The sequence below is a fragment of the Excalfactoria chinensis genome, chromosome 24 (genome assembly GCF_039878825.1).
Source record: "Excalfactoria chinensis isolate bCotChi1 chromosome 24, bCotChi1.hap2, whole genome shotgun sequence".
Classification (NCBI taxonomy): Eukaryota; Metazoa; Chordata; class Aves; order Galliformes; family Phasianidae; genus Excalfactoria; species Excalfactoria chinensis.
In genome coordinates this window covers 3,762,670-3,774,813 of record NC_092848.1, presented here as the reverse complement: position 1 = coordinate 3,774,813, position 12,144 = coordinate 3,762,670, and the positions used below count along the sequence as shown (strand labels likewise).

At 43.9% G+C, this 12,144-nt stretch overlaps 1 protein-coding gene across 1 annotated transcript; it reads left to right on the top strand.

Moving 5' to 3' along the window:
* Positions 1-1,152: 1,152 nt before the first annotated feature.
* Positions 1,153-10,609, top strand: GTSF1 (gametocyte specific factor 1). Its single transcript, XM_072356685.1, has 7 exons — positions 1,153-1,309; positions 5,379-5,470; positions 6,571-6,697; positions 7,622-7,708; positions 8,155-8,215; positions 9,129-9,217; positions 9,964-10,609. Coding segments are annotated over exons 1-7 (480 nt in total). The 5' UTR covers positions 1,153-1,287; the 3' UTR covers positions 9,966-10,609.
* The last annotated feature ends 1,535 nt before the right edge of the window (positions 10,610-12,144 follow it).

The window sequence follows — 12,144 nt, the reverse complement described above, 5'->3', positions numbered from 1 at the left end:
TCGATGTAACTGATGAAGATATTAAAGAGCTTCTGTCTCTTTACTGACCTGCAAGGGACACCATTTGTCACTGCTCTCTATTGGGATATTGAACCATTGATTACCACTCTCTGGGTACAATCTTGCAACCAGATCTTTGTCCAATGAACAGTCCGCTTGTCAAATCAATATCTTTCCAAATTAGAGAGAAGAATGTTGTGGGGGACCACGTCAAAGGTCTTGCTGAAGTCCAAATAGATGATACCAGTCATTCTTTCCTTGACAGTTACCAGATCATAAAAAGCCACAAGGTTGGTCAGGCAAGACCTGTCATTAGTGAAGTCATGGTGGTTCTCTTGTATCACTTCACTCTCTTTAGTGTTCCTTAGCACAGATGCCAAGAGATATTGCCTTACTTCCAGTCACCAAGGATTTCACCTGACTGCCATGACTTTTCAAATATCATTGACAGTGGCTTGGCTACTACGTTTGCCTATGGGATACATCTCATTAGGACCCATAGACTTGTGGATATTCAGGTTCCTGATCTTTGCTTACACCAGGAGGGACGTTGCTGCCCCAGTTCCTACCTTCCAAACCATCCACTCAAAGGAAATGGAGTAACCTGTGGGAATCAAATGCTGTTTCTGCATGAGAATTAGATAAGATTTTTATTATTATTATTTTATGGTCTCCACTGCCATAGTTCCTTTTGGGAGTCTTTCTACTTTACTGTGAGAGGGAGGGTCTCTGATATTTTGCATCACTTATCCTCTATATGAACCTCCCCCAGGAATGCAAAGTCAGAATGTAGGTGTATATATTTTGTTATAGACATTGCTAAGAATATCCTGCACGAGATTTATCAAACCAGAGTACAAGTCACAACATGCCCAAGGAAGCACCTGAGTTTGATCAGTAAATTCTGGTTCAGCTACGCCGATCTCTTGCCTTCAACACTTTGAATTACTCGCTTAAAACTCAATTTATCGACGGGTACCAACAGCAGCGGGCGCACAAAGATGGCGTCCGATGGCACAAAGATGGCGCCGAGGCCTGCCAAGATGGCGTCCCACGGGGAGCAGAGGCTGTTGCTAGGAGACGCCGCGCAGGCGCGAGAGGGAGAAGTGGTTGCTGGGAAACTACAGTGCAGGTGCGAGGGGAGAAGTGGTTGCTAGGAGACGCCGCGCATGCGCGGAGGGGTAGCGTGGCAGCGTGGCGGCGCTGCGGGTCGTTTCGGGCCGAGGCGGTGAGGAGGAGCGGTTCGGTTCGGCTCCGCTTCGCCCGGTACCGCAGCTTTTCCCCGCTATGGAGGCAGACGATGACTTGGGTGAGGCTCGAGGTGGGGTCGGCGGGTGGCAGGGAAAGGCGGTCGCTTGGCGCTGTAGTCTGGGCCCGGTCCGGCCTACCCTGCTCTGCTCCCGTTCCTTGTCCCATCCGGAATCCCAAAGCAGAGAGCTGGGAGCTGGGCCTGCTGGGAGCTGGCAGGGGGTGTTGCAGCTGGTTCTGTGTGACTAAGCTGACGCCGCGAATTGAGCAGAGGGAGATCTGCAGCTTCTCCAATGCTTGCCGTATGGAATTGTTTTGTGAATGGCATTGCTGCTGCAGTTAATTCAGAGCATTCGGGATGCAGGGGACGTCAGCAGGAGCTTAGGAGCAGAGTCTCAGCATCCTGCAGGCTGTGAGGAGGTACACTACCCTGCTGGGATTGGTAATACGGGTGTCTGGTGGGCCACATATACATAGGTTGCACCAAAAGCATTGCCTCTTATTTATTTCTGTGGAAACCACAGTGGATACAAAGAGCACAATAACGCTGTTTAATAGTGCACAGCTATAGAAAGAACCTAGTTTTTGACATAGTCAACACCATTAGCTGTGGATTTCCACCAGTAAAGAAAACAGTGTGTGTGTGCTCCTCAAAAAATCTGTGCCAGCAGAGGTGTCACTCTGTTACTTTCACCATTGCTTCCAGTGTAAAGAATCACATCACCAACTGCATCGCTTGTATCAGAAGTAGTGTTGGGAGCAGGGGCAGAGAAGTAAGCAATGATTCCTTTATTCTCAGCTCTGGTGAGGCAGCACCTCAAGTACTGTGTTCTGTTCTGTGTTCTGTTCTGTGCCCCTCACTACAAGAATCACATCGAGGTCCTGGAGCATGTCCAGAGAAAGGCAGTGGAGCTATGAGGAGTCCAGAGCACAAGTCTTGTGTGTTGCATCTCAGGGAACTGGGGTTGTTTAGTCTAGACAAAAACTTCCTGAAAGGAGGTTATGGTGAGGTGGGGGTTGGTGTCTTCTGCATAACTAGCAATGGGACGAGATAGAATGGCCTCAAGTTGCACCAGGGGAGATTCAGGTTGGACGTCAGGAAAGATTCCTTCTCTGAGAGAATGGTCAGGCACTGGAATGGGCCGCCCAGGGAGGTGGTGGAGTCACCATCCCTGTTGCTGTTCAAGAAACATTAGATTTTGTACTGAGGGACATGATTTAGTGGGAAAATATTGGTAGTAAGTGGGCAGTTGAACTAGATGGAAATCTTTTCCAACCTTGATGATTCTGTGGTTCTATGAAACGCACCAGCCATTGCCTCACTGTGTTCACATCTACTTTTTGGTCTCCTTTAATGTCCTTTAAGCGTGCGTGAATGTCATTGGGTGCCATTTTTTCTGCATGGAGGGGTTTTGTTCCATATCTTTGCTTCGTGTGCGTGTCAGGTGCCATTTTGTTAGTCTGCCATCTGTCACATGGTTACAAATGTAATGGAATAGTGGTGGGAAGGTGCAGCCTCTACTGCCACGAGTTACATGTGCCTGATACAGGCACAAGAGCCAGATCAGTGTGTTAATTAGAAACCTGGACAGCACACAGGGTTTTTTTTTGTAAACAGTTTCTTGACCAAACATGGGACCTGACCTACTTAGCACACGACCTTTAGGCAGGCTAGTACCTCCCAGTGGAACCCTACAGCTAACAAAGACTCTGTGGCAAGGCTGCCATGTTAACACAGAGTGTGCATGGTATGAGATTTTAGTGTGTATAGCAATTCTTGGAACAGGTGGGCACTTTGTATGAGTATTCAGACATGCTGAATATAATACAGTCTATGTGCTTCAGCTCCTGTGTGTGCACAGGATGGAGCAACCCATGTACACCAGCACTGCAGTAAAGTAATGTTGGCTGTCTAACCTGGCATTCAGGCTGGTGAGATTCATTCCCAGATTTCAGTGACACCTTTTGAACTCACAGTGCTTCAGGTAATGCCATTATGGTAACAGAGCCAAGGAGCATCCCATTAGCTCAGAGCATACCAGGGCGGCATTCTGCATGGTTTCCATGACCCCTAGCCCTTGTTTACTGCAGTCTTTGGATTAATAACTGCATCTGTTTACCTGGCCAGTCCAGCTCTGTGACTTTTGTTGTTGCTGTTTGATGTAGTAAGGGCTCCCTTTCTTCTCCATCAGGTAATCATCCTTGTTTTTTTGTTTTTTTTTTGTGCTGATAATGCCCATGTAAACCTAATGAGGTTCAAGAACACCAAGAGTAAGGTGTTGGGCTGGGGCAGTCCCAGATGCATGTACAGACTGGGGGATTTCCTTGTGAGCAGCCCTGCAGAGAAGGACTTAGGGATCCTGGTAGCAGAAAAAAACTTAGTATGAGCCAGCAGTGTGCGCTTGCAGCCCAAAAGACCAGCAGTATCCTGGGCTGCATCAATGGGGGAGGTGGCAGCAAGGTGAGGGAAGTAATTGTCCACCTTCACTCAGATCTTGTGAGACCCTGTATAGAATACTGCATCCAGATCTGGGGCCCCCAGCACAACAATGATGTGGAGCTTTTGGGGAGGGTCCAAAGGAGGGCCATGGGGATGCACAGAGGGTGCACCTCTCCTATGAAGGCAGGCTGAGGGAGCTGAGCTTGTTCAGCCAAGAGAAGAAAAGGCTGCAGGGAGATCTTCCAGCATTTAAAGGGAGATTACACACAGGAGAGAAATCAACTTTTTCTGTGGGTAGGTAGTGATAGGACAGGGGGAAATTGTTTAAACCTAAAGGAAAGGAGATTTAGATGAGGTGTCAGGAAGTTTTTCATTGAGAGAGTGGTTAGTTGCTGGAACAGACTGCCCAGAGAAGGTGTGGATGCCCCATCCCTGGAGATGTTTAAGGCCAGGCTGGATGGGCCCCTAGGCAACCTGATGTGGTGGTTAGCATCTAGCCCACAGCAGAGAGGTTGGAACTAGATGTTCTTTGAGGTCGCTTCCTACCCAAGCCATTCTATAATTCGAGGCAAAGCTGAACCAGAAAAGCTTGACAGAGCATCTTAATGATGAAGTCTTTGATTTTCAGCATTTCTAATGACCCTAAAGTGCTAATGGCAGTGAGGTGCTGACATCAGCAATGTTGCACAGCTGGCTTGCAAAGAAGGGTTAGGTTCTTTTTCCTAGTGGCTCAGAACATGAAGTCAGCTCAGTGTGACTTGGGAAAAGCATCTCGACAAGCTGTCAGCCTGTGGGCTGCAACAGCTCCCTGACCTGACTCTTGAGACAACTGAACACCAATTGTGTGAGAGGATACAATGGCAGCAAAGAGGCTAAACAGCAGCAACCCATGCTTAGATCTATTTAGGGTATTTTGTAATCAATCCTAAGTGCACCAAAAGCCTGTGTGAAAAAGCAGAAATGATGAATGAAGTCTAGTCTGCTCTCCTGTGGATACACAACAAACACCCCCGCAGGTAGCAGGGCAACCTGTGCCTCCTCCTGGATGCTGCTCTTTTCCTCACTGGGGATATGGGAATGTTTATATGGCATGTATGTATGTACTTCTGCTTCCCTGTTCATTGCCTGCATTAGGTGTTTTGGTGACTTCTTAGCTCCTTGATTAGGGAGAAGTTTCACTTGAAAGCCTCCTACATTATATTAAGCACGCTGCTTCCTCAGAAATTAAACTAAATTGTCTGGCATCCTTCCTCCAGCAAATCTGGCTGTTCATCAAAAAAGACTTTGCTGAAAAGTTCCCGAGGGCCCTAGTGGGTGTATCATCATCTCAGAGATTCTCATCTAAGGTTGCTGGAGAAGTACTGTTGTCTTATTAATTTTGAGTACCTGTGGTTACCCAGCTAATAAAGCATCTAAAGGAGCTGTTATGCACTGTACCTGCTGACTGCTCTCTTTTTTTTTTTGACAATGTCCCAGTCACCCCAAACTTGCAGATTGATTTATTTCATTACACAAAACAGGTGTCTGCCTTCACAATGAGTTTCAAAGAAAGAACAACTCTTTTAACTTCCTGAGATGACATCTCTGATGTGGTGGTGTGTTTTTCCTGCTTCACTGTTACTGATGTTACATCTTGTCTTTCTTACTAGTTGTTCTTTTTTTTTTCCTCTCTGTTCTTCAATTCTATTAGATGATCCAGAGAGATTAATACAGTGTCCATATGATAAGCAGCATCAAATCAGAGCCTGTCGATTTCCCTATCATCTTGTAAAGTGCAGGAAGGTAAGCTGAATTGCTGAACAAAGCACCAGATGGTGCGTGTGTGTGTGTGTGTAAAAACAGCATGCATATTCTCACTCTTATTGTGTTGTCTGGATGACTCGAGTAAGTTTTTTACAAATAATCCCACTTAGTGTTTACTATATATATATATATTTAATTTTTTATTATTATTATTAAAGTTCAAGAGAAAATTTAGGCTGAGTTATGTGCACCTCATCTGTCTCATTAGAATAGAAGTGGTTGGATGTTGCAGTTTGTTAAGTGATAGAAATGCTGCTGCATAGCTTTTTTTTAATGTCACTAGTAAGTATTTAATGTGCATATGCGCAGGAACTAGACACCCTGACTTCAGCATGTATGGGAGAGAGTTGTTGGGCTTTTTACCTTTCCATCTATTATCTAGAATTTGAATACAAGTCATGTAATAGGAAGCATTCCATCTTTGATTTTCCTCTGTACCCTCAAGGTTTGTTTTACTTAACCTATCAAATGCTACTATCTGAGCATTGGTTTCTGCTGAGAATTGTTCCTCTTTTAGCTTACCAGCAAAGCTATCAAATGTATTGTTTTCAAAGCAGTGTAGCAGTGCTGTGCCCTCCAGTAATGATGCAGCTGTAGGGTGAATGTTCCATACTCAGAATGTTGGGTAATCTTGTGTGGTGCCAGGAGCTGAACTTAATAATTCCTGTGGGTCCCTTCCAACTGAGGGTATTCTGTGATTCTATGAATACATGTTTTGAAAGGATTAATGAACTTCTCTGGCTGTGTGCTGACTTGCTTTAAAATATCTGAATGGTTTAGATTTACCTAACACCTCCTCCCTGTTATTTTTGAAATAGCTTCATCTGTGCTTTAAACCATGTGGCCCTATTGCCAGCATTGCAGCTAATTGTAGGCTGTGTGTCTGAGGGTGTCTTTCATTTGAATCAGCTCTCTTTGATGTTTTTTTTCTAATGAACTGGGTTTTAAATAAGTCTGTTAGGCAGCGTCAGGGCAGGGTTGCTACCCACCAGATCACTGTCTCTTGCTAATTTGTAGGAAACACAAGGAAAAATGAACTTGGTTGATCTGGCACATTATTTATGTTTTTCCTTCTCCAGAGCCACCCAGAAGTTGCAAAGTTATTGGCCACGTGCCCGTTCAATGCTCGCCATCTAGTTCCTCAAGCTGACCTCGCTGATCACATATCGAAGTGCAGGGACAAAGTGTTCATTGAGTATGATATAGGTAAGAGAGATTTTGAGATGCAGGTTCACCTTAGGGACTGAAGGCCTCCTGTTTGTCCAGATAGTTCATATGATGAACAAAACTGACAGTCATTTGTTGTCTGTAGTTTTGCAAGGTACAGCAGCCTTCAGAAACCTGAGTCTTACTTGATTCAGTTTATTGAATAGGTTCATTACAACTCTGCAGATGTGCAAGATAGGCCTTGCACGTATTTTGTTCCCAGGCTTTTTGAATAAAATGGTTGTATCCACGACTGCATAATACTGACATACCACTGCCAGGACCTGTGATGCTTTGCTTACTAGAAGGACAGTACAGATGATCTCCTGTCATGAGGCTTGAGTACTGGTGCCAGGTGAAAAGTAGATTTCCATCAAATAGATGCTGTGAAAATCCCTGCGGCTGGGGCAACCTGAGTCATTTATTCCCACTGAGAGGTTGGTCTGCTCCTCTTCCAGGGTTTTCTGTTATTGATTTGCTTTGTCAGCCATAACATTAAAATTCCTGTCTCCTGCCCAAGTGAGACAGCATGGATGGCTCTGTCCCAAATTATTTAGAAAGGCATCATGTGCTACACAGTGTCTTTTCAGTTCTCTGCAGTAGCTCTTCAATGTTTGTCACACTAAAAAACAGAGAGTTTTCCACCTTTTGTAGAGTTGCAGTGAGGCTAACAGTCATGCCAGCATTCATGTTAACAGGTTTCCTCTCCACTTAAGCATTCCTGCTGCCAGCTCCCAGAGAATGCAGCCATTTCTTGTTCTTTGAAAAATCAGATCAGCGTTTGGCTCCTGGGCGTATCTTACCTGTTTGAATTACATGAAGTTTCCTGTAAAGCAAAGAACTATTTTGCAGTTTGATCCAATGTACTTAACACTTCTGAAGCAGGACAGACTACAGTCACTGATCTTTTCTCTCTTCCTGAAGCATGTTGTTCCTCTGGCTTCCAAAGAGACGAGGTGAATGCTGTAAGCACGTGGCAGGCACCTCCATGTGATGAAGACTGGGAAACAGGTGGGGAACTTCTTCCTTTTCTGCTCTACAGCCTTCTTACAGATTCTGTCCTCCATCCTATTTGGGACACCATGAGTTCAAAGATGCCATTCACTTAGGCATTGCTTGTAGGACACTCTGCTTATGCTCTTTACTGTTAAATGTTCATCTCTTGGCTTATCAGGCTTTTCTTGGCATGGAGGCATGCCTGCTGTGATTGACTTGTAGGTACATTTCCAAACATCCACCCTTTTCCATAAAAGCTATTCTACCTTCTCTGCAATGATAAAAATGGAAACATGATAACTTTTATGTTCCTCAGTTAAATAATAGTGAAACAGACACCAAGATCAACTACTATTCCCTCTTGAACATGTCAAAATAATGACAAAGACTCTCCCAGTCTGATGTAATTGTGTTACTAGAGTTTCTTAGTGCTGAGCCACGTCATCTGTTTACTTTTGCAGAGTTGCTAGAGCAGCCAAATTCCCCTTTTGTTTGGGGCATGACCAACTCTGGCATAAACAGGTAAGGAGTGCATATTTCATGACTTACAACAGTGTTTTGTAAAGAAAAATATTGCAGCCTACTTCCAGTCCAGCCTTGATTACTGGACATTTGATGGCTTTGCTGATGTACAGACCCAGGGAAGAGGGAAAGCACTAACAGTGAATGTTTTTATGCTGCTGGTTCATTGTTACCTTCTTTCTTTTGACTGACCCTTACAAGAGAAGGGCACTCTGAGGGGCTGGCCAGCGTGCAGTTCTGCTGGATATCTGGCCAGTGTAAAAGAGATGTGCCAAGATATTGACATGGAAATGTGGCCTGGTGCCTCCTTTTGGAGGAGTTTGTTCAAACAGTTACTGTTCTCATCTTGAACTAACGATTAGGTAGTAGTCCTTCGTGACCTCTTGTCACTTTATACTTGGCAGATGTGCTGGCATAAGGGCCATGGGTTAATAGAAATCCCCTCTTGCCCTTTGTAAAGTGTAATCACAGCATAGGTTTAGATGAAGGAGTGTGGTGGATAGTTTTGCACTTGATGGTGCTGCCTTGCCTCGTGTCATTGAGCCAACAGTAGACAGCTATTGCAGGCTGTATATGAGGTGTGATTACCGCACCAGATTTGCTGAAGTATGTTTTAAGGTTTGTTTAAGACAGTGTGCAGAAACAGTTTTCCAGCTGGCAGCCCTGCAGTCATATATGGGCTCAAGCATGATATAGTCCTCCTGTAAAAGGCTTCAACAGTGCTGTCTAGTGTCACTCATAGCAATCTCTAGAAGACTTTCTAGTGTTTAGAGCATATATAGATATTCTAAATATCACCACTGCCAGACATCAAAGTACCATCTCCTTGTGTCGCTGTTCTGCTTCATACTTTAGTAAAGTGCATAAATTGGAGCAAGTTCATTAATCAAGAGGAGTAATTAGATTCTTTCAGTTGTAGTGTCACCTCTGGACAGAAGAATTACCTTCCTTCAAGTGTACGTGCTCCTGAGTCCTTCCCATATACTGCATCATGGAAAGAATGTAAGTAGAGTGCATGTGGTTTGGGTGCTGTAACTTCTGTAGACAGTGACAGCTAATGAAATTTCTGGCTATAGCTAGCAGTGCTTTGTGGCAACTACACGGAGAGGAGAGATACTATATAATATTATTCTTGAAATTTTCCTAAGGAATCTGATGTTTGGATTATCTTCTGTATCCTTTCTCTGAAGCATCCTTTGTATTTTTTTTTTATTATTATTATTATTTTTAATATTTTATATTTTATTTTATGACCAGCAGTCATAAGATCTGTGATTAGTGAAGTCATATTTGAGATATTTGAGGGTCTTTAATAGCCTGCAGAGCATAAAATATGTTGTGAGAGGTTTTTCAGCCTTGAAGGAGGCTGAGACTTATTGCATCTCTGCATAAAGATCAAGCTGCGCCAGGGGCTGGACATTAGGAAATACTGCTTCTCTGAAAGAGTGGTCGGGCAGTGGAATGGGCTGCCCAGGGAGGTGGTGGAGTCACCAACCCTGGAGGTGTTCGAGGAACGTTTGGACATCGTGTTGAAGGAGATGGTTTAGTGAGAACTATTGATGATAGGTGGATGGTTGGACTGGATGATCTTGTAGGTCTTTTCCAAAGTTGGTGACTCTGTGATTCTGTAGTTTGATCCAAATGATTTCTACCTAGAAGTATATTTCTGTGCATGCACTTTCTGCTTTTTATCTTGTCAGCATCTGACTGTGTCCACAAAGGATAAATCTGGGTTTTATTCTTTCTAGAAAACATCGTGATCGTGTCATTGCAGCTTCAAGCCATAAGCTGTCACTTTGTCACATGGGTGCATGGTGTTTGAGTTCATACAGAAATGGAGAATCCTCCGTGAATTCCTTACAACATGCAATTATAATATGCAACCCTTACAGCGTGCAATTATGTAGTCCTTACAATATGCACGTACACAGCTGAAATCTAGACTTAAGTACTTGTCAAGTTTCCATTGGGGTTTTGCAGTTCTTATTTAGAGAAAAGTTTTCTAATGCTTACAGCGTGTTTGAAAAAGCTCTAATGTAACAGTTCTTTCCTGAGGGTGGGAAAAAAGTTTAATTCACTATCAGTACATCTGGGACTGTGGAATTGTTTGGATTAAACAAAATTTTTCTAAAAAATGAATGCAAAGTGCAAAATAAGATCTAAATTACAAGCACAAAAAACTAAGAAACAACACAAGGTATTTGTCTAGAATAAAGTTAATGCCACTGATGTTTTGAAAAGGTTGATCCTCAAAATACTGACTTCTTACCATTAGCATTACTGCCAGTGTAAAATAATGTATGTTGACTAGCATAATGTGCAAAATTAGGATTGCTTCTGTTAAGGCTCTTGTTGTTCAGAATGACAGTTCATAATAAAAAGATTTTGAATCACGTGGCGTTGGATCTGTTTTATTTTTCTAAAAGGCAACTGTAGTATTTGTTATATTCTTGTTCTGTTGAGTAAGCAGGAACTTACACAGGAAGCCATCTGTGATCTTACAGACAGATGCCCTAATTCTTCCCCATTAATGTGTGTTCTGTTTGTTAAAGAAGCTCATTTAATTGTCATTTGGTGGAAGGCTTAGTGCAGTAACTCCCTTACCCTAAACCACAACAAGCAGGAAAGCTGTCATTTTGCCTCTCCCTATAGTGATTTGGGAAGGCAAGATTAACTAGCTGTGTAAGGGTATAAAACAGCATGATGACCTTACCTCCAGCATTAAGATTATTTAAGTATCATTTGTGGCTGGATTGTTGGGATGAAGCTCCCTCTGATTATTTTGTGTTTACCACAGGGCAAGGAATATGTAAAAAGTGTGTTAAATGACTCCTATTCTGAAGTGACAGACCCAAAGGCTTTCATGTCACTATTACTGTGGTTGCAGCTCTGTATTCCTTTGTTAAATCCTCGGTCTCTATTGTGATGGACAGGCTGTCCAGTGCTGGAGCCTTCCCCCCTTTCTAGCCACTGCTGGATGTGTAATTTTCACAGGAGAAGCTGATGGGAAGTGTTTCTGACCACTTACCTCGATGAGGCATCAATAAGATGTGGTTGGATGGCTCTCAGGACTGGAATGTAGGAATATACGGATATAGACTCTTAAGAAAAGACAGGCAGGGGAGAAGAGGAGGGGACTGTTGCCCTCTACATCAGTGACCAGCTGGAATCCACTGAGCTCCACCTGGGGAAGGATGAAGCTGATAGAGCTCATGCATTAGGGTTAAAGGGAAGCCGGGGGTAGGAGACATCATAGTGGGGGTCTGCCATAGGCTACCCAACCAGGATGGGTGGATGAGGTCCTCTATAAACAGATAGGAGTGGCTTTGCATTCACAGAACATGGTCCTCATGGGGGACTTCAGCCGCCCGAATATCTGTTGGAAGGACAAGACAGCAGGGCGCCAGTTATCAAAGAGAGAGCTTCCTGGAATGCGTTGATGATAATTTTTAATTCCAAGTGGTACAGGAGCCCACAAGAAAAGATGCTATGCTGGACCTTGTTCTCACCAGCAAGCAGGGGCTTGTGAGTAATGTAAAGCTCAAGGGCAGCCTTGGCTGCAGTGACCGTGAAATGGTGCAGTTCAAGATCCTTAGGGCATGAAAGAGGGCGTGTATAGCAAGCTTGCTAATCTGGATTTCAGGAGAGCAGACTCAGATTTCTTCAGGGAAGTGTTTGGAAAAGTGACATGGGATAAAGCACTGGAGGAAAGAGAGGCCAGAGAAAGCTGGTCAGAAGCTGATTAGTATTCAGGGACCATCTTCTCTAAGCCCAGAAGCAGTCATCTCAAGAAAGAGGGATGCAGGCATGGAAGACGAGCTTCCATGGATCAGCAAGGAATTCCTGCACTTAATTCTGCACAAAAAGAAGGTCTATAGGGAGTGGAAGTATGAATGGATTACCTGGCAAGACTACAAAGATGTTGTACA

Excerpts from the sequence above, each read along its gene's own strand:
- GTSF1 (XM_072356685.1), top strand. The coding sequence starts at position 1,288 with ATGGAGGCAGACGATGACTTGG. Across the intron at positions 5,471-6,570 it reads ATCTTGTAAAGTGCAGGAAG|AGCCACCCAGAAGTTGCAAA; the intron begins GTAAGCTGAATT and ends TTCCTTCTCCAG. Across the intron at positions 7,709-8,154 it reads TGATGAAGACTGGGAAACAG|AGTTGCTAGAGCAGCCAAAT; the intron begins GTGGGGAACTTC and ends TTACTTTTGCAG.